Source organism: Neolamprologus brichardi, chromosome 5 (genome assembly GCF_056152115.1).
Source record: "Neolamprologus brichardi isolate AB-2024 chromosome 5, ASM5615211v1, whole genome shotgun sequence".
NCBI classification, from domain to species: Eukaryota; Metazoa; Chordata; class Actinopteri; order Cichliformes; family Cichlidae; genus Neolamprologus; species Neolamprologus brichardi.
In genome coordinates, this window is record NC_142108.1 from 17,991,895 (window position 1) to 18,018,019 (window position 26,125).

The 26,125-nt window shown below is 39.8% G+C and overlaps 1 protein-coding gene across 1 annotated transcript in view; it reads left to right on the forward strand.

The window, feature by feature from the left end:
- Positions 1-4,969: 4,969 nt before the first annotated feature.
- The window catches only part of syn2b (synapsin IIb), an 83,076-nt gene continuing 61,920 nt past the window's right edge, over positions 4,970-26,125 (forward strand). The window contains exon 1 of the mRNA XM_006783257.3: positions 4,970-5,968. Within this exon, the coding sequence (XP_006783320.1) occupies positions 5,541-5,968 (428 nt within the window). The 5' untranslated portion in view covers positions 4,970-5,540. The remainder of the gene's footprint in view (positions 5,969-26,125) is intronic.

A 26,125-nucleotide genomic window follows, 5' to 3' on the forward strand; every position in this document is an offset into this window, starting at 1 on the left:
TAATGGTTGTTTTTCATATTCACAGAAGTCTCTGCACAAAGTCCTGTGAGAAGTGTTTCCCAAATGTTAGCGGTTCATTTATAATCCACATTTGTGATATGAATCATTCAATAAAGGACCAGATGTTACAATCCTGATAATGCATTGCTTCCAATGGAGAAAATCTTGAGGGATGGCTACTATGAGGAAAGGCAGCCCGGAAGCTTTACCAGTGGGACACATCATCAGTTGTGTGCCTTAACGTCACAGGGGTGTTTTGGCTTTTTATCACAAATTATACCAATTTTATTTCTCAGTTTCTTTTTATCTTCCTTGGTTAGGTTTAAGGATTAGAAATCTGATCTAGAGTATAATATTTAAAGTATTAAACATTTTTAAAGACACATCATCAGCAGTGGACCTTGGATTCATTGGGTGTTTTGGCCATTATCACTAGACACCCTCATCCAAGCAAAGCCCTGCCAGGACTGTCATTGCCTATCCCTAGCCTGGTAGAGCAGTTTAAATGTGCAAAAGTGAGGCTGGAGATGTCACGCGCAGACTCTCGGGACCCCATGGTGAGAGGCACTCTCCCACCCTAGCAACAGGGACAAAATGGACCCCAGCTACAGCTGTGCTACAGGACAAATCTGCTCTTCGCCATCGTGACGTGGTGAAAAGATCCTAGGCATTCTTTGCAATATTGTTTGTATTTTAACCATCACTCCTCTGCTAAATCTTTCTTTGCCTCTCCTGCTGTTGCACTGCTGGCATAAAAGTTTTACTGCAGTCACTTACTGCAGTCCAACCTCTTCTCCACCATTTACTAAAGTCTGAGTCTTAGTTTCCCAAGGGCAAAGTTGTAAGGTCACTCGCTATACCCCGCTGTGTTGCACATGGAGTATTAATAGGGGAAGTGCAACCATAGCTAAGCACGCAAAAATAAATATTGTGTATTTGCATAATAGTATAAGATAAATAAATTTGCCACACGAAATGTTTCAAATGCAGGGGGTTATATATCACTGTGTATAGCTCTGCATTATTTATTGTTATTGTTATTGCTTACTGAGCCAACATCTCTTCTACTTGTTGCCATGGCAAGTTTGAATTCTTCATTTTATAACGTATAAAACATACAATACAACTGCGTGACATTAGAATTAGTCTCTGTAGCACTGCTGCATGCCCTGAAGAGTAATTTTTGATCCTTTGTGTGTGTGTGCGTGTGTGTGCGTGTGCCTCTGTGTGTGTGTGTGCGTGTGTGTGTGCGTGTGCCTCTGTGTGTGTAGCTCACAAGCCTGGTTAAATGGTGTTTTGGGGGATTTGCAGTAGATATCTGAGTTGTGTGTGGGTGTTTTAATCTCGAAGCTCCATCCATCCACACAGTGCTGTTAAAGTTCATTCAGAGAGATTTTTTTTTATAATAGCTTGGATAAATCCACAGTATTCCCTGAAGGAGAATCAAGGCTAGAATACCCTTTTAATATTTGCTTTTTTCCCAGTTTTTCAACCATTTCAAGTGCATTGAAACACAATCACTCACTTCTAATGCACGAGATGCAGAGATGAAGTGACCTTTGTGACAGTCTGCTATTATAGGACCTTGTGTAGAAGTAGAAATAGTCTGTAACTTTATAATTGCATAGCCAGATAATAACCATAGCTTCCTGGGTTGTGCCTCGTGTTTTAATTAAGTTGCCAGTGCATCTGCGTTTACTCCCTGCAAGGAAAACTTCAGTTTAGAAGGTTTTATTCCTCAGTATTAGCATCTCATTTATTTTAAAAGGCATCAATCAACAGAAAAGAACACTGGTTGAGTTAAAATTGAACTGGGCAATTAATTATAATATCAACGTTTGCAATTATATGGATGGCTTTTTAAAGTTGTACAGTGATTTATACCATGTCATGATCACGGCACAAAGAACTGAAATATTCCAAATTGTTCATACATTATCTAAATTTAACCACTAGAGGTTTTATCACCCACACACACACACTCAGAAATCTGCAGCAAATCTGAAAAGCAGTTTATAGTCATGCTTGTGCAAACCAGACACACTGACATGGATAATAGACAAATTTACAAAAACCCTTAATGTCATTCACTCCGCTAGAAATACCACCCTGTATTGTTTGTTGTTGTCCAATGGAGATGGAGAAGGATCACTTTTTTTCTCCCGATGTTTTACAGCCATGTTTTTCAAGAAACAGTGACGTACACAGAAGGGCTCAATGTGCTCCTCTGGATCTGTGTTTTGTGTAGACAGCAGTGTGTACGTGTGAGGATGTGTGCGCACATGTGCCCGTGCTTGTAATGTATATAGCCTTGTGTCTGTTTTGACAGATGAGAAACGCTGCGGGCGTAGTGGGTTTGCTAAGTCTGCTCATCCTTACTGTTTTTCAGGAGCGCCGAACAAATCATACTGTCTCCTTCCAGCTGTAGCAATACTATACTTAACAATACTTACTCAAGTCAGCACTGGGGTGATTGAGAAATTCTTTGGTAAATAGAGCACATCTTATTTTTTTAAAAAAAAGATGCCCTAATGGCTGAGAGGTTAGGCAGCATATCACGTGGGCAGTGGTTTCTGTTTCGCCTCTCAGCTGTCAGGACCTTTGGTTTTGCTGCATGTCATTCTCATGTTCTCTTCCCCTCATTTCCTGTTTATCTCTCCTGCCCTGCAGAAATAAAGCCCTAAAAGTGTTTGCTGAAGATGATGATTGCAACAAATCTATTCTACAAATACCAGAATATTCTTTGTAAGTGCTAAAGAAAAGTAATAATTCAAGAAACCTTTAGCTCCACGAATTACCGCAGAACTTTTCTTTGACTTTGTTACCTGCATAGTTTTTACCCATATTTATTATATAACGGCTCTCTGGAAATGTGTTATGTGATGTGTGTAAGTGTCATGAAACATGTAGGCCAGCACGAGCTTAGGATGTCGCTACAGTTCACACTGCAGCTCTGTGACTCACTCTGGCTCTCTTCTGGTTCGCTAAACAAAGCCTCCCTCACTAGACCTGACTCATCGTGACTTGCTACAAATGTGAATCCTGCATGTTATGCAAAGAAGCCGAACGGAGATCCATTAAGTCTTTTATACCCCCAACATACTACACTGGGTTACTTGTCAAATCTGCCCTTGATCATTTCTTTCTTTTTTTCTTCTTTTCTTTATGTAACTGAAAGCAGGGTCACCTTTTTCTGTCATCAGCACTTTTTCAGGAGCGGTGAACATCATATACATTTGAATGTACCCTTGAGGTATTTCTCTCCAACCGAACATAAGGGGATAGTAAAAGACGGGTGCTGGTGGCTGATGGAAATTGGTTGTATCTAAACAGCAGTCACTACTCGCCTGAAAAAAATATGTATCCATTTGGGTAGCTTAGACAGCCGTTGAAAAACAGCCTCTCAGTTCGAAAATACATTTCAGTTGAGAGTCTATCGGTGGTAAACCATGTTGAAAACAAAAGCTTCCAGAAATCTCAATTGCTGACATATAATGAGAGGTTGGACATGATAAATGGGTTTGGTAGTGGGCTAAATTGGTAAGACTGCTTTCCATCCTTTCAGAAATATTTTCCCACTGAAGATGAGATGAAAGCGGTGTACTGTAGGTCTGTATTTTTCTTCTCCCTAATGTGGCTCAGACATGTGTGGGATTTTCTTCCCGCATGAATAATCGTCTTTCTCCCTCTTTGTCCCGTCGTCTTTGAACTGTTTTTTTCCTTCTTTTTTTCTTTTTTTGGGAGCAAAGCTTAGAGTAGCAAATATTGCACTCCGCTCCTGCTGCCGATGGCTTTCAGCAATCGTGCTCTTCTCATGGGCTGAAATAGTGAATTTACAATGAAGCTAGACATAGGCTGGAGATAGTCGTTTAGTAACGAGAAGCGTATGACTCAGTTGTTTGTGTGTACGAGTTTGTGAATGTGGTATCTATTTGTTTACACCCTTTATCAATGCTGTAAAGAAAATTGAGACGTGCTGCTGATTTGCTGTATAAACAGATGTAGTCAGCACAGAAATGTACCATGTATTGCCCTTTCAAGTTGCTGCATAACATGCTGATGCTGAATTGCCCTCAAGTTAAGTAAAATTAGGAAAATCTTACTGCAGACGATATCATCGCACATCCTGTTACAAAGATCAAAGTAAGGTGAACCTAAATGTCATACCTATATCGCTACCAAGAGCAGATATGTTTAGCTAATACCACCATTAAAGAATAATATAAAAATCTGTTAATAAAGTCTAAAAGATATAGATGCATTTCTGCCCTTCTCTGGTTTGCCTTTCTTTTCCTGTCCTCTTGTTCTCTACATCTCAGATCAGTTTTATTGTGCACAAATCATAAATTCACCTTAAGGGGCTTTACAGTATGTACGTGACATCCTCCTTTCACTTTTGATCCATAAAAAAAGATCTGGCAAAAAAAAAAAAAATCATATTTACCATTGTAACTGGAACGGGGACAGGCAAAAAAACCCACACACATATATAAAACAGAGAGAGACAAGGACAACATGGAAGCACAAGGCAGAAAGACAATGAGCTACTTCTCTGCTGTATTTCAAATCATCCCTGCCATTTGTTATGCCGCATGCTTTTAGTGGTAGTGCACTGGCAAGGATACCACCCTAGAGGAGGTTATGTTTTTTCTATGAGAATTTATTTGCTGTAGCAATGCATCAGCGAGCTGACGTTAGATGGTGGGGGGAAAAGATTCAGGGAAGACATGCTGCACAAGCAGCTGAAAGATGGATGGATGGATGGTGGGGGAAGAAGGTGGGGCTTGCGGAGAAGGATGGATGGCGTTTCCATCTGTGAACTCCACCTTATGCACGCTTGCAGGAAACCCCTTCCACTGATTGCACACGGCACACAGCGTTACAAGGCTGCAGCACGACACATGAACGTAATCTGTGATGTAGGAGGATGATGACAGGAGAGAGGAGGAGGGCGGGGGAGGGGGGGGCAGCCAGCGAGCACAGCGAGTGAGAGAGTGAGTGAGGGAGAGGAAAAGGGCACGTAGAGCATGAGCGAGTGAAAGGGTGAGATAAGCAGAGAAAGCAGCATCTCTTGAGTACATTCAGCTCGCAGCAGCACAGCAGGCAGGAAGGCAGAGTGGAGGGGGGAGAGCACCAGCACCTCACCAAAGGGGGCGACACCACACCTCTCTCTCCTTCTCTCTCTCTCTCTCTCTCTCTCTCAGACACACGCTTTCACACGTCACACACGCACATTTGTGAGGAGGCGTGAGGCTCAGCGGGAGGAACACCACATACACGCGTGCTGTTTCGCTGGCTTAGCTGCACTTTGGAGAGCTGTCTCTTGAAGACTGGACCAGAGCTGTATCCATCGCTTCATCCATCCTTTCCTTCCACAGAGGCAGCTCTCTGACACGCATCCCTCGATCATTTGGACTGACTTGCTTTCTGTCACTCATCCGACCGCTGATCAAGCCTGCCTCTGCTTTCACCCCGTTCAGACCTAAAATCAGAGGAGAAATTAACTGACCGACTGAGGGACCCACCTTTCGACCGCAGTCATGAACTTCCTCAGACGCCGTCTCTCTGACAGCAGCTTCATGTCCAACCTTCCCAATGGCTACATGACAGACCTCCAGAGGCCTGACCCACCTGCTCCTCCTCCCCCCACTGCCTCCTCCCCTTCCCAGCAGGGTGCAGCACCGGCTCCTGCCCCGTCCCCAACCAAAGCTCCAGGACCGACCCAGGTGCCGGCCAGCTCTCCTGCAGCTCAGGAGCGGCGCCCTAGCCAGCTGGCTCAGCAGCCTCAACAGGCCCAGTCCTCCAGCAGTGGTTCCTCTGGCTTCTTCAGCTCCTTCAGCTCCATCACCAATGTGGTCAAACAGACAGCCGCATCTGCTGCTGGCTTTGTGGAGCAGTCGGCTCCCTCTCCATCCCTCTCCAAGAAGTTCAAGATTCTGTTGGTCATTGATGAGCCACAGCATGAGTGGTAAGTGTTCACTGGGCTGATTGGCAGAGGGTTTTCCAAATGCTTGATGGGGAAGCTGAAGCTATCAGCAGTAGAGCAGAGTGTTTTTGCTGAAACGAAACTTGAAATTTTAGTGACCTGTAAGAGACAGGCACACTGTGTCTGAGCTTTTGGAAGGCTCTTCAGTTTGGTGAAATAAAAATATTTGCTTCATCATCAGCCAGAAAGAACATGATTTACTGTACAAAATAAAAAAAATAAAACAAAATAGCCAAGTTAAGTGTGGGTGCATTGGCTTTATACTGACTGGCACTGATCAATATAAATAAATGCTTTACAAATTCCAGTAAAGTTGCTACACACACTCAAATGAATCCTTCTACCTTTTTTTCCTGTAGTTTGTATCTAGCTTTAAAATGAACTTTGCTTTCTTGCTGAAGCTGCTCCCAAAATAGAAACAGGCCTGTTAATCCAAACAGACAAGTCAGATTTTCTCTTGGGTTTGGATTCAAACGTCTCACCAGCCAGCAGTGTTACCTGTCTCAGTTCCTGTGAGGCTGTCTTAGCGTGTGTGTGTTACAGAGGTCTGAGTATGACTTGCCATCCCTTGACAGTACAGGTTGGTTAACAGGAGATAATCCTTATGCAATGAACTCATACATCTTACACTGTCATAAAATTTGCATTTGCGTGTAGCCCTGAATAAAACACAGTCTTCTGCAAGTGAAATGGAAGCCGTAGGCTACGTATTGTTGCTATTCTACTTGCTGCTTTCTGTCTCTGCGCATCTTTAAGCTATAAATGTTTTCTTAAGTGGATGCTGATGTTGGATTTTACAGCTGTTCAGCACTGTCGTTATCTAAGTGTAGTTTAATCTTGTCAACCTTTCATTGAAAAATGGCAGCCTCCTGAGACACTTGTGACCTTTTCTATTTATTGGATGTCCTGCAGTGTTGCCATTTAGCAATTACTGCTTAGTAGCACAGATAAAAGTGAATATGATGCTAGATTGATATGGTTGAAAGCTCCAAAACAAGGAAATAAGTGGACTGTGATTTTTAGTGGGTCAAGTGAGTCAGTGGGTCATTTGGAAGACACATTTTCAGTACATTTACACTGGATGAAAATGGACTCCCTCATTCGCTAGACTCATCGGGCACTTTGTTAGGTGCACTTTGCCTTTTGCCTTCAGCATTGCCTTAATTGTTCATGGCATAAGATCAACAAGGTCCTGGAAACATTTGTCAGAGATGTTGATCCATATCGGCATGATAGCACCATGTAAGTGCTGCATGTTTGTTGGCTCCCCATCCATGAGCCAATCTTGTGTTTTACCACATCTCAAAGGTGCTTTTTTGACTGACATCCGTTGATATAAAGGCCATTTGAGTACTGTAAACTCATTCTCACATTCAGGAAACCAGTTTGAAATGATTTCAGCTTTGTGAAATAGCACGTTGTCCTGCTGAAAGCAGACATCAGAAGATGGGTACACTGTAGTCATAAAGGGATGGACATGGTCAGCAACGATATTCAGGTAGGCTGTGGCGTTTAGACAATGGCCAGTCAAGGTCCCAAAAGCAGCCTCAGGCCTTTTACCGTGTGCTTCCCCCTGTTCTCTCGCGACCTTCATTTCAACTGTCCTGCCAAAATAAAGGCCAAAAAGTGCTTATTTCGAGAAATTTAGACTTATTTATGGCCTGAGTTTTTTGTTGTTAGGTGAGAGGATTGGATTGGATTCATGACACATGAATCCAATTCTGTTTAAAGTGGAACTGTAAAGCATTTTTGACTGCTATCTATCTTATGATTTGGTAAGTGTGAATTAAAGACACTCACAGCTTAAAATGGAATAAATAGTTCTCAACACAGTCAGTGCAGGATTATCTCTTCAGGGTACAAATGTGTGGAATCAGGCATGAAAATTGAGGTTCCACTATTCTGTGCCGACTGAATGTGACTCTATGTTATGGTAATGCTGTAGTTCATACTGGGACTGTTTTGGTGGCTTATGATTGGACGGCTGCCATCCATGATGTGGCAATCTGAATGTGAGACACTGCCTTAATTCATAAAAGACATTTGAATATGTGGCTCTAGTTCGTATAATCCATCCTTTTTACAAATTTACAAAGACCAAACAGAATGTCTCTTTTTATAGTGGTCTTGAATTGTTATCGATCATATCAGACTGTGCATGGTAATAAGAAATCTGGTTTTAGCATATGTTTGAATGCGTGAGCAAGTGCTGTTGCTGGAATTTAAGCTCCAGTTTGATAATCATTTATAGCTACTTTGGTTCCAGCTATGAATAATGTATCTTTGGATTTGCAAAAACTCTTTTGTGGTTTATGGTTACTCAACTCTAAATGCAGGCTTACAGTATTGGATACTGTCGTTGCCTTTGCTCACACAAGAAAGATTTTATATCGTGTAATACAAAATTAGTCGCAGGTCACAGGCATCTTTGGCGATGCCAAGAAAGTAAATATGATTCACAGCAAACACAATATAATGGAATGAATTGGCAATTTCACTGGCATAATTTCAATGGCCTTTTCATTTTGTTTGTACACAATCTTTCTTTCAGAGAACACAGATTAAATATTAATGTTTATTCATTGGGAGCGATGGGTAGACTGAGCTTTCCTTTAGGCATGAGGACTAAAGAGGCATTCTGCTAGACATTATTGATTATCCATCAAGAAAGAGCAGGCTTGAGGCTCTTAGTGATATAAACTGAGAAACAGAAAGTAAAAACGGAAACTACTGCCTCTAAAATGAACCTGAAGGCCAGTCATCACTCATGCATGAGAGGAAACTGTTTTTTCTTTCTGTTTCCTTTATTATAAGATTTTTCTTCTTATTTTAAATAGAACCTTCCATACATTTAATTTTCTTTAAGTTTTTACAACTTTGTACTAACTTTTTTACCACTTTACTCTTTATCTTTAGAGTAAAGTATGTTTACACATGTGGATAAATAGAATACATCAATACATACAGTACATACATTGAGTATGTATGTAGAAGTATGGAGAAGTACATAGTCAGCAGGCATCTCTAGGGATGCTAAACATACCATCCATCCATCCCTCCTTTCTGTCTTCTTTTCTACATCTCTCTTATCCAATTTAGGGTCCTCAAATGGCTGACGCTTTATGTGTCAGATCACATAAAATTACAGAGCAGGGTTGTTGAGTGCCGAGACTGCATAATCACCAACATGCTGCTGACTCGATAACTGTAGAGTTTCCAAAAAACCTCTGGAGTTAACATCAGCATAAATACTGCATGCCAGAAGCTTCACAGCATGGGTTTCCATGGCAAAGCAGCTGTTTATCCCAGTACTTTTGTCAAATACAGTGTATGTGTTTTATACACACACACACACACACACACACACACACACACACACACACACACATAGATAGATAGATAGATAGATAGATAGATAGATAGATAGATAGATAGATAGATAGATAGATAGATAGATAGATAGATATGGCCCTAGCAGGGCCGCCTCCTGAAGTTGTCTGTGTGGGCGTGTCCGACCATCTCCCCTGCCTTACTTGCCACCTTTCCCTTTTACACAGCTGACTCTCGTCAGTAATTAAAGAGATTTAAGCCCAGGGAAAGGTGAGCTCTGGGCCAGAGTGCCATTAGTGTGGTTACAGCTAGTGAGCTGAGTGTTTTGCGGTGTTTGCAGCTAGTGAGCTGCACTCTTTTTGACGTGCTTTATTGACTAACATTTGAGTTTTGTTTATATGGAACGTAACATACATACATAGATAGATAGATAGATAGATAGCGAGAGAGATGTATATACAGATATTTTAAGGATTTTAGAAGCTCTAAAAAAAGCACGGTGGCACGGTGGTTAGCACTGTTGCCGCACAGCAAGAAGGTCCTGAGTTCAATTCCACCATCAGGCCGGGGTCTTTCTGTGTGGAGTTTGCATGTTCTCCCCGTGTTTGCGTGGGTTCCCTCTGGGTACTCCGGCTTCCTCCCACCATCCAAAGACATGCAGCTTGTGGGGATAGGTTAATTGGATAATCCAAATTGTCACTAGGTGTGAATGTGTGAGTGAATGTGAGTGCGAATGGTTGTCTGTCTCTATGTGTTGGCCCTGTGACAGACTGGCGACCTGTCCAGGGTGTACCCTGCCTCTCGCCCTATGACAGCTGGGATAGGCTCCAGTGCCCCCCGCGACCCCGAAAAGGATAAGCGGAAGCGAATGGATAAAAAAAGCTGGTTACAAAACCAGACTTGGAGCATCAGTAAGTACGCGAGTGGATATTCTTAACCATGTTCAGGCTTGAGGTATTTTATGACCCTTTAAAGAGTTCTTAAACCCTCAGGTTCTAGGCCTCTCATGCCCAAAACAAACCCGTATTTAAATAGAAATAGCTCTAAAACTTTCAAGCCAAAACAAACAAAGTTGGATTTCATAGGGAAAAGACAGCTAAAATACAATAGCTATTTTTGTCCCTATTACAGGCCAGAATACAACAGGATTTAAGTAAGTAGCTAACAGCATCCATTTTAATCATTGGATAACTAGACTGCATCTCCACTGAATGCGTCCGTTCTGTAACCTCAAAATGGCAGCATGTTGCCTTTTAATATCAGATATGACCTGGTTCTGGAAGAAGGTTAAAACCAACTAATAAATGAATATTTAAAATGCATTTTAAAAATCACTGGAAAAAACATCACTTTAGAGCTTATTCACTTCTGCTGGGCCAAGGTAAAAGCAGCAATTAAAAAAAGGGCCTGAGAGAGATGCTGTGTTACATTGTGTTATGCAATGTTAAGGCAGTAATTTAGATTTTTGCCAAATACAACAAACATAAATTCCCTCTGAGGAGAATTTATTATATAAGTCTCACTGAATGCCAGATTACTTGTCTTCTTAGAGTCTAATAGAAACAAAGCTCACTTTACAGCCATATTCACGAGTTACAGGAAATGTTTTATCAACACATTCATAAACCCTGAGTGGAATTGGCATGCAATAAACACTCGCCACTTGTACCTGTCATGATGATGGCAATAAAAACTAAGCTTTGGCTTTTTCTTACTCTCCTATTTTAGTTCTCTGTACTTTGATTATTCATTTCCATAAATTATAATTCTTTGCATCAAGCCTCGCATCTTAAAAGCTTGAAGATTAGGATTAAATATTCATTTGGCTCGCCCTGCAAACTAATCGATCTCAGACATGCATATACAAATGGTTTACAGCTCCAAATAGAATTTGCATGCCCTTTTAACTGCTGACTGACTCGTGTATAAGCAGCCATGGGTATCATGACTGTCTGCGCATCTTCCTCCACGTTCTCATATATTGACTGTGCTATGATGATCTGTTTCTCTGACAGTGCCTCAAAAAGAAGCCACAATGGGAGTCCAGCACTAAATCTGCAATGTGAAAGAGTGAGTGTATTTTCAGGCAAATCTGGCTCTGTGTTCGAGTAGACTCTTCCAGTCTTTATGTAACAGACCCAAGCCTGTGAGATGGATGACGAAAGAGACAGTGTCCTCCAGGGCCTCTCAAGGTGATATCAGCACCGAGGGGAGGATAAACAAAGGGGGAGGGAAGATATTTGGGGATCTCCCTTTTATCACTTCCTCTGGATGTTTGCGCTCTTTCCTGTTTGTCTGCTCTTCTTTCTTTTGTGGGTTTTTCCTCTGTGTCTTCCCTCTTTGCTGTCGTTCTCTGCCTTTTATCACAACAGGCACTCTGTGTTTGCTCCAGAGAAAGTGCTCCAGGTTCACGATGCGATAAAGTAATGAGAGGAGACGTGGTGATTCAGCAGTTTCAGCCCAAAGGCCACATCTGCTCTCCTTCCTTTGCTCTCTGTATCTGTCTATGTCTCTCACTCCCTCTTCTTCCTCCTTTTTTCCATCTCTCCATTTATCTACTGAATACGTTCTCTGCAGTTTCTGCCGGAGTGCCAGTCAGTGTATTCACAACCTATATTGCATAAGTGCCCATCAGAGGAGATTAGTTTGGATTGTTGACTTTTTGAAATGACTCATGGTGGATGGTTTTTGTTGGTCTGACTGCAGGTTGATGGTGAATGGCTGCATGCTGATTGCCCTGCAGATGTAGTTGTAGCTGTAGCTGGTTGGTGTTTCAAAGAATAGCTATGACATTTGAACTTGCTTCACTGAAAGCAAGAGATGAATAAGCATTATTTTACTCAGTTATTGTGACTGGGAAATGCAAAAACTAGATCACAGTAACACTAAAAATAAAACTCTGCTTCGAGCTAATTGCTCAAAACACTAAAAGAAGGTACGTTTAAAAAAAAAATCCCGTTCACCATCTCAGTTTTGATGGTGAAGCCTACTCTTTACCAGCTGATTGGTCATGCAGGCCTGCTGCGACAGATAGACACTAATGTTAGAACTATTGTTAGTCCAGACATTTCTAAATATGCCATTTCTGATGTGTTGACACTCAAATTTGGGTGTTGGGAATACCATTACTTTTAAACTAGTAAACCAATCAAATGGACAATCCCGAGATCACAGCCCTACTAGTTTGTTGTATCATGCAGTTAGACATCAAAGCCGCAAAGCAGCGGAGGGATTGAGTTTAGGTGTTCCATGAGGAGTCTGAGGACTTTGGAAAAAGCAATTCTTTTCTTAGTATGCTGTTTCTATAAATCATCCAACATTGTTGGCCAGTGCTACACAAGTAGTTGCAACATTAATTTGTCTTATACCTTTAAACTTAAACAGATTATTTATTGTTGGAACACCAATGTGTCTTCCTCTAGCTTGCAGGAGCAATTTAAGAGCAAGAAAAACAAAGTTAGAGAACGAAGATGTGTCTTCTTTTTAATTCTATAGCTTAAAACATAAATATTAAATAATAAAGCCCTACAGCACCAGCCTTTGCAAGTTAACATATTTACAAAGGCATGCATATGAATGGTATTTGGCCTTGCAGAAATACACTGAACAATTTTAAAAATACACCAAAGTTTCCTATCTTTGGGGACATGTTTCTTATATTCTGTAGCAATCCATTTTCATTAATGAGATATTCATTTAGGGTCAAAGTGGTGGATCAGCACAACAGTGGGCCACCAGTGGGACTATGAAACATCACAATTACTTGTTTGTTTGTTTTTTCTTCAGGTATTTTTTTGTTGCATAAAGTGTGTTTTTTTTAAACAGCTGATTTATATTTTTCCTTTGTTTTGCTGTGGTAGCACTGACCTGGTTTTTAGCATTAACTGCAGTGTATGTGCATGTCTGGGCACTTGCACTAATGCACTGCTGCTAGTGGAGACAGAGGTACACAGAGAGAGCAGGTGGGGAGGTGGAGCCTTGTATATATCCATCAGCATCACATACACATGCAGACACACTAACAAGCATCTGGATTTTCTTTCTATTTTTGCCCATCTAATTAAACATGATGAAAAAAGTGTTTTCCTAAAGAAATGTAGCATGTTTTGATGATATGTTCATTCTTGCTGCTGTCGATTGAATTTACCCAACAAGAGTGGGTTGGGATTAAAGTCATTTATTGTTGAAACTTGTTGAAGACAACACTTCCTTTGCAGCCCAAGTACGCTTTTTCACATTACACCCACTTCCAAAACAGTAAAATTCACAATAAAGCGCAAAAGAGTGCCTGTGTTTTTTGGATAGTTGTGATTTGACTTTGTGGTACTGATTAGGAATTATATGTGGCATTATGGCTCCCAGCTGCAGGTCGTATTTCCAAGCAGACAGGCTAAGAACTGACCTTATTACAGCCAGTGGCAATGTCATGTTGACTTTACAGGGTGCTTCTGGATTTGACCTTGCTCGTCTTGTCTTAGCTGTTGTCATACTAGACTGGTGGCCTTTTGAGTGCCACGGAGGAGGCAGAAAGAGCTCCAGGGTAAAATGGTAACATACCTTTTTTAATAGGAAGTGGTCACTTTACAAGTTAAAACAACCTGGGTATGGTGTTGAAGTATTATGCGATTAAAGCTAGTGTGTTGTTAAATGGCAGTGACAAACTACCAGATTTTTGCTTAAATGCTTGATACAGAAAAGCTTGTTTACAATGACTAGTGGCCACAATGTGATCCCTGATCTAGTTTTTCTTATTAAACCACAGTCTTCATCATTACCAATTAGTATTTGCATCTAACCTACAGAAAACCTACATGTTATTATATAATGGGAGATGTTATCCTGCCTGATGAAGATGGAGTGAGTAGAGGAAAACGGCTCATTTCAGTCATTTTGGAAGATTTATATGTTTAGACATACGCTTTGATTTCTTGTGTTTGTCTATGTACATCACAGATGTTGAACATCTTAGATCAACACACATTTGCTGCAGTAAATGTCATAAACTTTTACAGTTTTTATTGTGCAGTAGATAATAATTAGAATACATATACCATATTGTCTCAGTGAAGAATGTGTAAGCGAACAGAAATCGTGTGCCTGCTCCCATGAGACCCGGCTACTTGTGAATGCAGATTTGAAGCACTGGCTGTGTCAACAACAGATGACTATTAACTGGCTTTAAGAAGAGCTTTCATCCCTAAGGCCATTTGGGATTAAATATCACAGATCACCCACTAAATCCATGTCATGAATGAGGAGAAAGCAGTTTTCCCTTTTGCTAATTTGAATGTCACAGGAGGCCAAATGTCCCGTCTCTGTGTTAGTTAACATGCATGTTCCTTTTTGCTTTTTCACACTCTGAACTTTGGTGGACATTTCTGCAAAGACAGTTAGATAAGGACAGCACTCGCTGCCTGTGCTATCTCCATAAATTTACACCTCAACAAACTGTTAAACTAAAAGAGCCAAACAGCTTGAGGGGCTTTATTCCAAAAATTGAATTTAACTAAAAGCCACAGGCAGCAGTGTAGCCTGAATGATTGGCTAAGTGAATGATGCCAAAGCAAAGGCCAACTTATCCCTTATTACGACAAGAAACGAAGATGTTGACCGGAGACAAAAAGTTGTTTGACACACTTGTGAAGGATTTGTTTTAACTTGGCAAACACCTGTGCATAAAATGACACCCATACTCAAAGTACCCTACTTATTATGTCCTTGTGTATCTTTGGGATTCAGTGGTGTTATATAAAGCAGAGAGGAAATCATTTTCTTTTGGCTGCTGGATTTTACTGCTTCTCATTCCAGAGAGTTAAACACTGCTGTTTCATCAGAAGCTGCTGGCGGCACTGAGATAGAAACAAGGTGTCCTTTGGTGTCAGCGCTGTGACGCGCCAGTATTATCAAACAGATAATGGTCCTGTTTAAAGGAGCGACATCATCAAGAAGAGTGTCATATCTGGCTTTCAGATACGCTGAAGTATCTCCTACAGAAGGCTCTATTTTTACTCCATTGTAATGGATTTACTTTGACTGTTTACTTTTAGCTGACTCAAGCAAAGTGGAGTTTTGTAGCTTTGGGTCATTTTATGACATTTCTGCTTTATTAACTTAAAGTGGAGTTACTGAGGCACTTTGGCTCATGGCCTTTTGAGTTTTCTTATAGCTGTGGATGATGCACTGCACTGATTGACCAACAGAATGACCTTTACTATCTTGTGTTTGCAAATGAAACACAATACAGGGAGAACTGCTATACAAAAACACAAAGAGACTTGAGTTGTATTGATTTTTGTCGTTAGCGGTGCTGATTGCATTTGTGTTGAGAGCTTCTCCTCTGCAGTAGAGATAAAGCTGTTACTATGAAGCATGCAGATACCTTGGAGGGTCGTAAACGAGACCAATCTGCATCGCAACATCTGGTGAAATAGCCTACTGTTGCTATGACAACAGGTAATCCTCCTCAACAATCTTGAAACTGTGTGGTTCTAAGGAGGGGGTTGATATCAAAGAAACAATTAGCCTTTACATTTATATCTTCTGCTTGAGCTGCACAATTAAATGGAACAATTAAGACAGTCCAAGTTGAAAAGTTCTTATCTGACATCTCATTTTCTCCTCCTCGTGTTCATTCCTCGTCTCCCTACATCTCACTTTAACATTTGCACACTTTAAACAGTTGAATTTGAAGGAAATGCACAATTTAACTCCCTGTCAGGAAGGAACAGTGCAAAAATGTAAGTGATAAATGAGTTAATTCATGGAAACTCTAATCGACAAACGTATGTTAAGGAGAGGGGTTAAGGAAAGCGATATACTGACGCAGTTTTATTGGGAGAACAAATAACTCATAAATGTTCAAGAAAGGATGTCAAGTTATTGCATCAGTAAAATATTTTCATCTCATTCATATGTGCAGGGGTCAGAAGGAAACCATGGAGTTCAACCAAGGGTGATTCTTTGGCTTCAGGGGCCAAGGTGCTGATTAAAATAGTTTCTACATGCTGAATGTCCTCAGTGTTGCTGAAGATAGATTTTTTTTTTCAGTGACAAGATTGGTTTAATGAGGGACTCTGTATTTCTCATATACTGTAGGTGAAGATGTGAGTGCAAGTGGTTGTTTGGTTATGTTATTGACAGGTAACCTCCCCAGGGTCCTCCTGCTTAATGTTTGCTGAGCTCCAGCTCTGTTCTGTGACCACCTGAGCATGTATGGATAATGGATGGGTGGATTACTTAAGAGGCCTTGTGTAAAATCATTGCATTCCAAACCATATTGTTTAGCCTCTGCTCATTATTAGTGGCAAACATGACCAAATTTTAAGATTGTTAATGGGATATTTGTTGTTCTCCTGACATGTTTTACTTACAAAGGCGTGAATATTCCAACTTCTGTTAATGAATCATGTATTTTATTATTCATTTTTGTACTTACGATTCTACCAGAAGACACATATAAAAAGTATATTGCTGTGGCCTCCATTTTTAGCTCTTTGGCCACATGATAAGATTATACTTTGAGTGTATAGTAGCAGTCTGTGGTATAAAGGTAGCTGTTGAGCCGCTGCCGTAGTGCTGAATCCTGCTGCTGATTGAAACTAGAGAGCACAGATGTTGCTCCAGTGGAAGCCTCCCCTATTTGGAAAACTAATTTACTTCTAAAGCTTTACTCAAACTCGCTTGTAATAATTACCGGTTATTTGAATGGATGAAGCATCATCACGCTGGATTCTATTTTTATGAATGGATGGATTGCACCTGCTGTGAAATGACCAGCTTTCTGTGGAGAAGTGCAGCAGACGCTGTTTGTGAGGCTGATTTTTTGAAGCAGTATTGTTTGGTTTCTTCTGGGTTTTCTACAGTTTCTCAACACAAAGAGAAAGAAAATGTTCTCCATGCTATCAGAAGTTTATTTCAGGTGGTATGGATCATTACATATCAACAAATAACTCTGCGTAACAACTGAAGACTCAAGCTCCCTGTTCATGCTGGGATTGTTTTCTCAAATTATCCCCATGAGGTAAGAATGAAGACATTTCTCTTGATTGCTCTTTGTTTAATAAAACAACTGATTATGCAAAATATATGCAATTTATCTTTTTTTTGTGCCTGTTTTCCTTCAGTTGCCAAAAATGAAAGATTTCTCTCTGCTCTATTCTTCAATACAGGCAGGGGGCTGTGCTGGCTCAATGACTTACAGTTCACATCTTGCATTCACACTTTTTAAAAAAAAAAAAAAAATCTATTATATTATTTTTTAATTAGAACAGACTCTATTCATAATAACTCACAATAACACTTCAGCAGTCATAGTCTGACATGACAGTTTCTTCAGGTTCTTTCTTTTTAGCCTCTGGCTATAGAGTAAATGTGTGTGTGTGTGTGTGTGTGTGTGTGTGTGTGTGTGTGTGTGTGTGTGTGTGTGTGTGTGTGTGTGTGTGTGTGTGTATTGCTGTGTTTTGGGGACTTTTTTTTTTTTTTTTTTACAGTTACAATTAAGCGTGTGTGTGTGTGTTTCTGAGAGAAAGATAGTGAGAGAACAGTGTTAGCACTTGCTGTGATAATATCAGCAGCAAAGGAAAGGGAGCTATTATGTCACCACAAATATTTAGCAAATTTTTTGAGTCTAATTACAACCAAGCAATGCATTCAGAACAAGTTTTAACAATAAATGGTAAATGGCCTGTATTTGTATAGCGCTTTACTACTCCCTAAGGACCCCAAAGCGCTTTACACATCCAGTCATCCACCCATTCACACACACAATCACACACTGGTGATGGCAAGCTACATTGTAGCCACAGCCTCCCTGGGGCGCACTGACAGAGGCGAGGCTGCACTGGTGTTCTGTGTAACAGACCTGATGTTGCAGAGAGTCTCGTGTCTTGTCAAAAGATGGTGATATTTTCCAGCAGCAAAATTCTAACTTTAGAATTTGCTATAGCAGACAGCGTTCAGTTTCCTTTTTGATATCAAAGTGGAACAAGCTTCTGTTCTGTCCATCTCTTTACAACAGTCCGTTTCATGTAGGTAAGTGTGAACAGACATACAGTTTGATCCGTATATATTTGGACAGAGACAACTTCTTTCTAATTTTGATTCTGTAAGTTACCACAATACTTTTTAAATGAAACAGATGCAGGTGGGATGCAGACTTTTAGCTTTGATTCAGTGGGTAAAAAGGGGGGAACTAAAGCATTTTTAAAACAATCCCTTCGTTTCAGGGGTTAGGGAGTCAGGGTTAGGGTGTTCATTTCCAGTGTTGGTCAAGTTACTTGAAAAAAGTAATCAGTAATTAATTACTGATTACTTCCCCAAAAAAGTAATCCCGTTACTTTACTGATTACTTATTTTCAAAAGTAATTAATTACTTAGTTACTTAGTTACTTTTTAAAAACATGATTTACAACCTGAATAGGTGATAAAGCGATAGATCTTTCAGCCCAATTCTACTTTTTCTACATAATCCATCATACAAAATGTAATCAAATGGAAAAGTCTCTTTTTAAAACTTGTTTTGTTAGTTTTAATCTTTTAACTTTATGCATGAAGCAAAATTTTAATTATATGCACCATTATCTGACTGGAAGAAATTAGTTTAACATTTAAACCTATTTTCTGCACATTCCAGCACATAATATATATATATATATATATATATATATATATATATATATATATATATATATATATATATATATATATATATAATTTTTTTTATTTTTTTTTATTTTTTTGTGTTTACACTCACTCTTTCAGATGCAAGTAAAACACAGCAGAAAATAAATAAAGTCAAAGACTAGCGGTCCTTTTGCTCTATTTTCACCTGTAAAGCAGGAGTAGAGTAGGCGGAGGTTTATCCTGGTGCAGGTGTGCTGCAGCGGTCAGTGGAAGGATACCGCAGTTTCTCTGTGAGTTTCCCATTACGTCGTAGCTACTCGGTGCTTGCTTGGAAGTTTAGGGTTTTTTTTCGCTGTAAAAAGAAGTTTTCTTCCCACGCACAGCGGACACTAATGTTTTTGTCACTTTTTACGGAATCAAACTCAAAGTAAGGTCAGTACTTCCACGCTTTAAACGCTGCACGCTCATACTCTCTCCGCACTCGATATATGATCCATTGTTGATCTGCACACAGCTGTTGTCACGAACATCACACTCGCTTACGTCACTGTCATGAGACATTCTCGCAAGAAAATCACGGTTTTAGTAACGCAGTAACGCAGCGTTCCTACGGGAAAGTAACGGTAATCTAATTACCGTTTTTGCAATAGTAATCCCTTACTTTACTCGTTACTTGAAAAAAGTAATCGGATTACAGTAACGCGTTACAAGTAACGCGTTACTGCCCATCTCTGTTCATTTCTAACACTTGGTTGAAAAACCAAGTGTTAGAAATGAATGGGTTTTTTTTTCTTTCATTTATTTATTTTTGGCCTTTACTGGCAATGATAGTGTAAAGTCTAGAATTCACCAGATTCTGTGCTTCTTTCTTTTTAGTATGTGGTATATTTTGGATCATGAGCTGTTCCACACCTTCTCCATACTTTTTTCTTCCCATCATTCTGGTAGCGGTTGATGTTCATTTCATCTGTCCATGTTGTTCCAGAACTGTGCTGGCTTTTTTAGATTTTTTTTTTTTTTTTTTTTTTAGCAAAGTCTGATCTAGCCTTTCTGTTCTTGAGACTTATGAGTGATTTGCACCTTGCAGTGATCCCTCTGTCTTCACTTTCATGCAGTCTTCTCTTTATGGTAGACTTGGATAGAGATACACCTACCTCCTGGAGAGTGTTGTTACCTTGGTTGTCTGTTGTGAAGGGGTTTCTCTTCACCGTAGTAATGATCATCCACCTCTGTTTTCTTCTGTGGATGTTCGGGTCTTTTTGGATTGTTGAGTTCATCTTTGCTTTTTTCTCTTAGGATGTACCAAACTGTAGATATGGCCACTCCTACTATTGTACGAGTCTCTCAAACGTTTTTTTTTCTTCTGTTTTTGCAGCTTCAGGATGGCTTGCTTTACCTGCATGCAGAGCTCTTTTGACCGCATGTTGTCTGTTCACAGCAAAATCTTCTCAGAAATCACCTCAGATCAATTCCAGGACTTTTATCAGCTTAATTTATCATGACATAACAAAGGAAATGCCCACATCTGCCCATTAAATAGCCTCTGATTCAATTGTCCAATTACTTTTAGTTCCTTTAAAAAGAGGGCGGCACATGTTAAGGGACTGAAACTACTAAACCCTTCATCCAGTTTGAATATGGATATCCTCAAATTAAAGCTGAGAGTCTACACATTATGTCCATGTCCAATATATAACTGTAATTGGAATATGTTTCAGTAAACAGGTATAAAAAAAAAAAAAAAAATTGGGTCAGTGTGCAGATATATATGGACCTAACTGTATACACACACAAATAAATGGGTATCATGAGTATGACAGTATGAAGCAGATTTGTCTGCAACAGTGTTCAGGTAGGTGCTTTGTATTCTCATTACTATGAATACCAGGACCCCAGGTTTCCCAGAAGAATATTTCCCCCTGAGTGACTTTACAGTTACAGCTGACATATCCATTGTCACACAAGATACAATGTAATGCACCATTTAAATATTGATGCGTTAATCATTTTTTCTACATAACTGGATTTGCATTATAAGATGCATGATTGCTTAATAACTCTTCCCAGGCTTAAAGACATGGCGGCATGGTCTGATTAATGCCATTGTTTTGTCTAATTTTCCCAGGATGGGGCTTGTCACTAACTCACTGACGTCACAGAAATGCTGTTTTTGTTCTCCTATTGTTTGGTAGATTTTGATCCAAGTGAAGAAACACAATATTTGATGCTATTATTGTCATGGTCCTGGGTCGTTGACCCAGTGTTTTGAGTTTATTGTTATTATTTTCCAGTTTCTGCTGTTTTGTATTTGTTCTTATGGTTTGAGTTGTGTGTTTAGTGTTTCTATCATCCCTACCTGTGTCCTTCCTCTGTGTTCTGTTCGTGTCCCCGAGTATTGTGAAACAGTCTGTGAGTTTCCTGTTTTACTTTGTAGGTTTGTGTCTTGTTATGCCCATTAGTTCCAGCTGTGTCCCCTCCTGTGTGCCATTTCCTGATTACCTGGTGTGTGTATTTATACTGCGTCTGCCTGTGCTCCTCGTCTTGTTGTCTGCATTTCTCTGCATCATTTTGGTATGTCTCCGTGTCTCTCTGGTCCCCGCTTTGTGTCCTCTGTTTGTGTTAGTTTCACCAGTTTAGGTTTATGTTTAGTTCTGCCCTCACCTTGGATTTTTCACCTTAAATAAATCTCCACCTGCATCTCCACTGCCATCTGCATCTTGGGTCCTCTTTCATTCCACCGCACGACTGCTGCCCAGCCGTGACAATTATTTGGTATGTTAATGAATCCTAACTGACCACAGGTCATAAGGGACTGTGTTTTCAGTATAGCAACTACTAGATAGTTTTTTTCCACCCCCACAAAACAAAAGATGTGATGGTGACTCGACTTTACATTAACAATTTATCTCGGCTCAAACAAACACAAAGACACAGTTGGTGTACTTCTGTTGTCCTAGTTGCTGTGGAAACATGCCAATTAGAAAGTTTTGGATTGTGGGGGTCGGCACAAAAATATGTGCTTAACTGTTGTGGTCACTGGTGTAAAGTTGCCACCTATTACAAGTGTTAATGGTGCAACTTATTTCCCCCCGAATCCAAATCAGTTCTTGACTGTTCTCAGAGGATTAGCAGAGAAATATAACAGTTTGATTTTTTAAATGTCCTACCACTTCCCACTCTGTGCATGTATTAATACAGGAGTGCTTGTCAGTCTGTGCTCACAGAAGTCAAATCAAATGGTATCGCACGGAAATGTTTTTCTTTTTTTAATCTTAAAACTCTCCTACTTTTATTTCTGTTAGGCTTGCTTGTGTATTTGAAGATAGATTCATCTGACATAAAAAAAAAGACATCTACTCACACATGTGAAGCTGCAATGCTTTGACTTGAAGAAAGATGCTAAACAAGTCTTTCTATTATGACGACGGACAAAAGTGGACTTGACAGTCTTGGTGATATAAGAAGAGCATATTATAGCCTATAGGTGATATTACACTGTCAAGCAGGTGAAGAAGACTGAAACAATTCAGGTTTGTCTCAAATTTGTTTCCATCCCTTTCCCCTTAGGTTAGCCTTTTGTGTTATTCAAATTTCTCTGTGTGATTAAAATAATTGACCTCTAACAATTTAGTGGACACACTGAAGCACAAGATTTAGCAGTAAAATAATGGAACTAATAAAATACAGTCTGGTCACACATCCTTTATTCCATCCTTTATTTGTTTGCAGTGTGAAAAATGATGCATTTAGAGGAGGCAGTGGACCAAACCATCATAATGTAGATGAAGGGAGTCCATCACCCCAAACTTTTTTTTCTATCTATAATTAAATCAGTCGCTTCAGTGCATGTAAAACTATTTAACTTTCTCTCTATACCTTTCCTAATCAGTTATTACACCAAGTGTCTTGTCTAAAGTGAAATGCAGAGGAACAGGTAGAGAGAGAGAAACGACCTGAATGCATGCATAGTGTGCGTCTTTGGGATGTTCTACTGTGTGCTTTGGATGATCTGCTGAGAACAATCTATAAGCAAGCATGAAAGTCATGTCTGATGTAGATGTAATGTGTAGATGTTCTGAGACTTTGGTGAACTGAATTTTTCCTTGTTTTTCTTTATAATATTAGTGTTCATATTCACAGCTGGTCAAAAATAACATTTGTACCAGTGCTCCCAGCAGTCAGTCTGCCATTGCTGATTTGACAGAGAGTGATAGTGGAAAGTACCCTATATGAAGACCTTAAGAAAGTTAACAGGGAACCAAGAGCCATAGAAGCTGTTGTACAGAAATATACCCTCTTAGGCTACGTTCACACTGCAGGCGAAAGCGCATCAAATCCGATTTTTTTTGACCCTATGCGACCCATATCCGATCATGGTATGACAGTGGGAACGGCACAAATCCGATATTTTCAAATCCGATCTGGGTCACTTTTGTATTTGGTACTGAATCCGATACATATCCAATGTTTTAGAAAGCGACTGCTGTTTGAACGGTCATGTTGCATTAAATCCGTCTTTTACGTCGCTGACACAAGACAGACGCCAATTATCAGCGTAGGGGAAGCGCCTGAGAAGACATCGTGAACGCTTCCTGGCCATCCAGTGTAGATGTTAGTGAAACTGTTGGGAAGACAACAGTGAACATTTTATTTGTACTTTATAATCTGCAGATTCTGACAGAAATCTGCAACTGCTCCTCTCTAAAACAACAATAAGGATAATTATTAGGTTATCTACATTATTATGTAAATAACAAAATAACTTAAAGCAAAACTTGGGAAACGTAAAGTCTGAAGTCTTTATATTAAGGGCCATCAGTCAAATAATATTGTTTGCTCTGGGTCTAAACAGAGCGCGTTGTGTATGACATGTTCTTTTGCGCATGCGGGCCGCTTTGAGTGAGTGCATTTGCTGTCGCATTTTATTTGTAGTGTGAACAAGCAGACAAAAAAATCGGAATTGAGCATCAAGACCTGCAGTGTGAACGCAGCCTTAGTAAACTGGCAAGATACGATGGTATCACGGTATAGTATAGTGAAGAGGATTATCAGGAGGAAGTGTCACAGCTGCAAAGCAGAAGCTAGAGAGACGAACTGTAGTTTTAAACAAAAAGCGAGCTGTTTATTATAGACTAGTTGAACATGGATACAAGGCGTAAACTAAACTAAAACCTACACTAAACAATGATAACTATGACAAAACTGTGATAACTGACATCAACATGATTCAGACCAAGAACATGTGGAAAACTATGAAGAAACAAGAACATGAGAAATGAATATGACCTGAGCTGAATCATGAAGAACGAGGAACTAGACAAAGGAAGACAGAGGACTTAAATACACACAGGAGGTGATCAGGGGAAGTGGGAACACATGGGGAAACAGCTGACACAAATGAACATAACGACATCACAGGAGAAGAGTGAAAAAACTAAACACACTGAACAAAGTACACAAGACTTTCAAAATAAAAGAGGAAACATGGAGAGACGTAGACATGACAACACAGGCTTGACAAAATGAAACACACAGACAACAAATACATGAGACTAACACAGACCACCTGGGTGAAACATCCTAAACTAAACTCAAGGCAAACAAATAATAATCCTATAAATCAACATTATCTCAAAATATAACATAAGAACTCAAAAGAAACTGAAAACGCAGCCCCCGACAGGAAGAGAATCTGGTGAGCAGGATAATTATTTTCCATTTATTTTAATAATTGTCTCTGTCATGTATTTTATCTTGGGTTGTTTTGGCATCATAGTCAGCCCTGTGAGGTCTAATTTAGACTAACACTGTGCATTCAAAATACATAACTTTTGGCTTTGCCTTTACAAAATATAGTGCTTGTTTAATTCATATAGTTAATCTCACAATTAATCAAGATTAAAATATGAGATTATAACATCAAGTCTATTTGTTCTTTTTAAAAATATTAGTCATATACAATTGGCCTGCACATCTCAGGAATTTCATTTGTACCAAAGACACAAAAAAGTGATGCTCCTACATGAAATCTAATGATCTGTGTTTACCAATTTATGCAGTTTAGGATACTCTAATTGTTCTGATAAGATACAGAATGTGTTTAACAATAAGCACTGCACAATAAGCCTCACCCAGCCAGAATCAAGGACTCCTCCCCCCCTTGAGTGATTCCTAGAAGGGCTGAAAGCTCTGTATAGATTCTAGGAAAGAAAGTCCAACCAAAGTGTCATATACTGTACAGTAAGTCTGCTCTGTGATCAAACAAAGGCTCAATTCTGTGAATTCCCTGTGGTCTATGCTCTGCTCAGCTACGTTCAGCCTGCCTTTTTTTTTCCTGCATTAAAAGGGGGTTCATGTGAAGCCCTGTTAGTTTTGGAGTCAGTAGGGAGTCAGAATATCTGACAGACAGTGGAAGTAAAAGAGAAATCAACATAACAGCGGTCATGACAGAGAAAGATGAATGGAAAGCACAGACAGTAATGAAAGCAAGCAAAGATTGGGGAGAAAATGAGCTCAGCTGAAGTAAAACTTGCCAATCCCCATGTTCCAGCTATAACTATCAGATACTGATGAAGTATTGGAAATGTATCAAAATGGGCTCTTGGCTTTTCTCCCCCTGCTAACTTTCTCTTAGTGTCTATTACTCCTTCCTCTTATTGCTTTCACTCGCTGTCCTGAAACCATATAATGAGAGGCTCCAATCCATCAAAAGATCAGATAGGCCTAAAGCCACTCTGAGCCTCTGGGTTCTCAGCACACTACAGGCTTTTGGTTTTGCCTGCATATAAGTTGCTGAGTAAGACTTTGTTGTACAGCAAACAAAGGAATTACAGAACAACCGATTTAATGTGTCTAATATGTATTTTTAAATCCCCTGAGATATAATATCTCTGGTAGATAAAGAGAGCTTGCCAAAATGGCAGCTTAGATTAGTTGACACATACAAACACATTTAATTTACAGTGTTCACATATCCCTCATTAAAATAGGACCCAAGGGGAAAAGGAGATCCTAATTTTTTAAAAAAACATTAAGTTGCTATTGCGAACACACTTTATCTTTGAGTAGGGAGTCATTTTATGGACAAAGATTTTCAATCCACCACGGTGGATTTGAAATTAATTGGTCAAATGCAGTCTGTAATACAACTGTTCATGAAATCTGGTCATTTTATACATGGCACCCCAT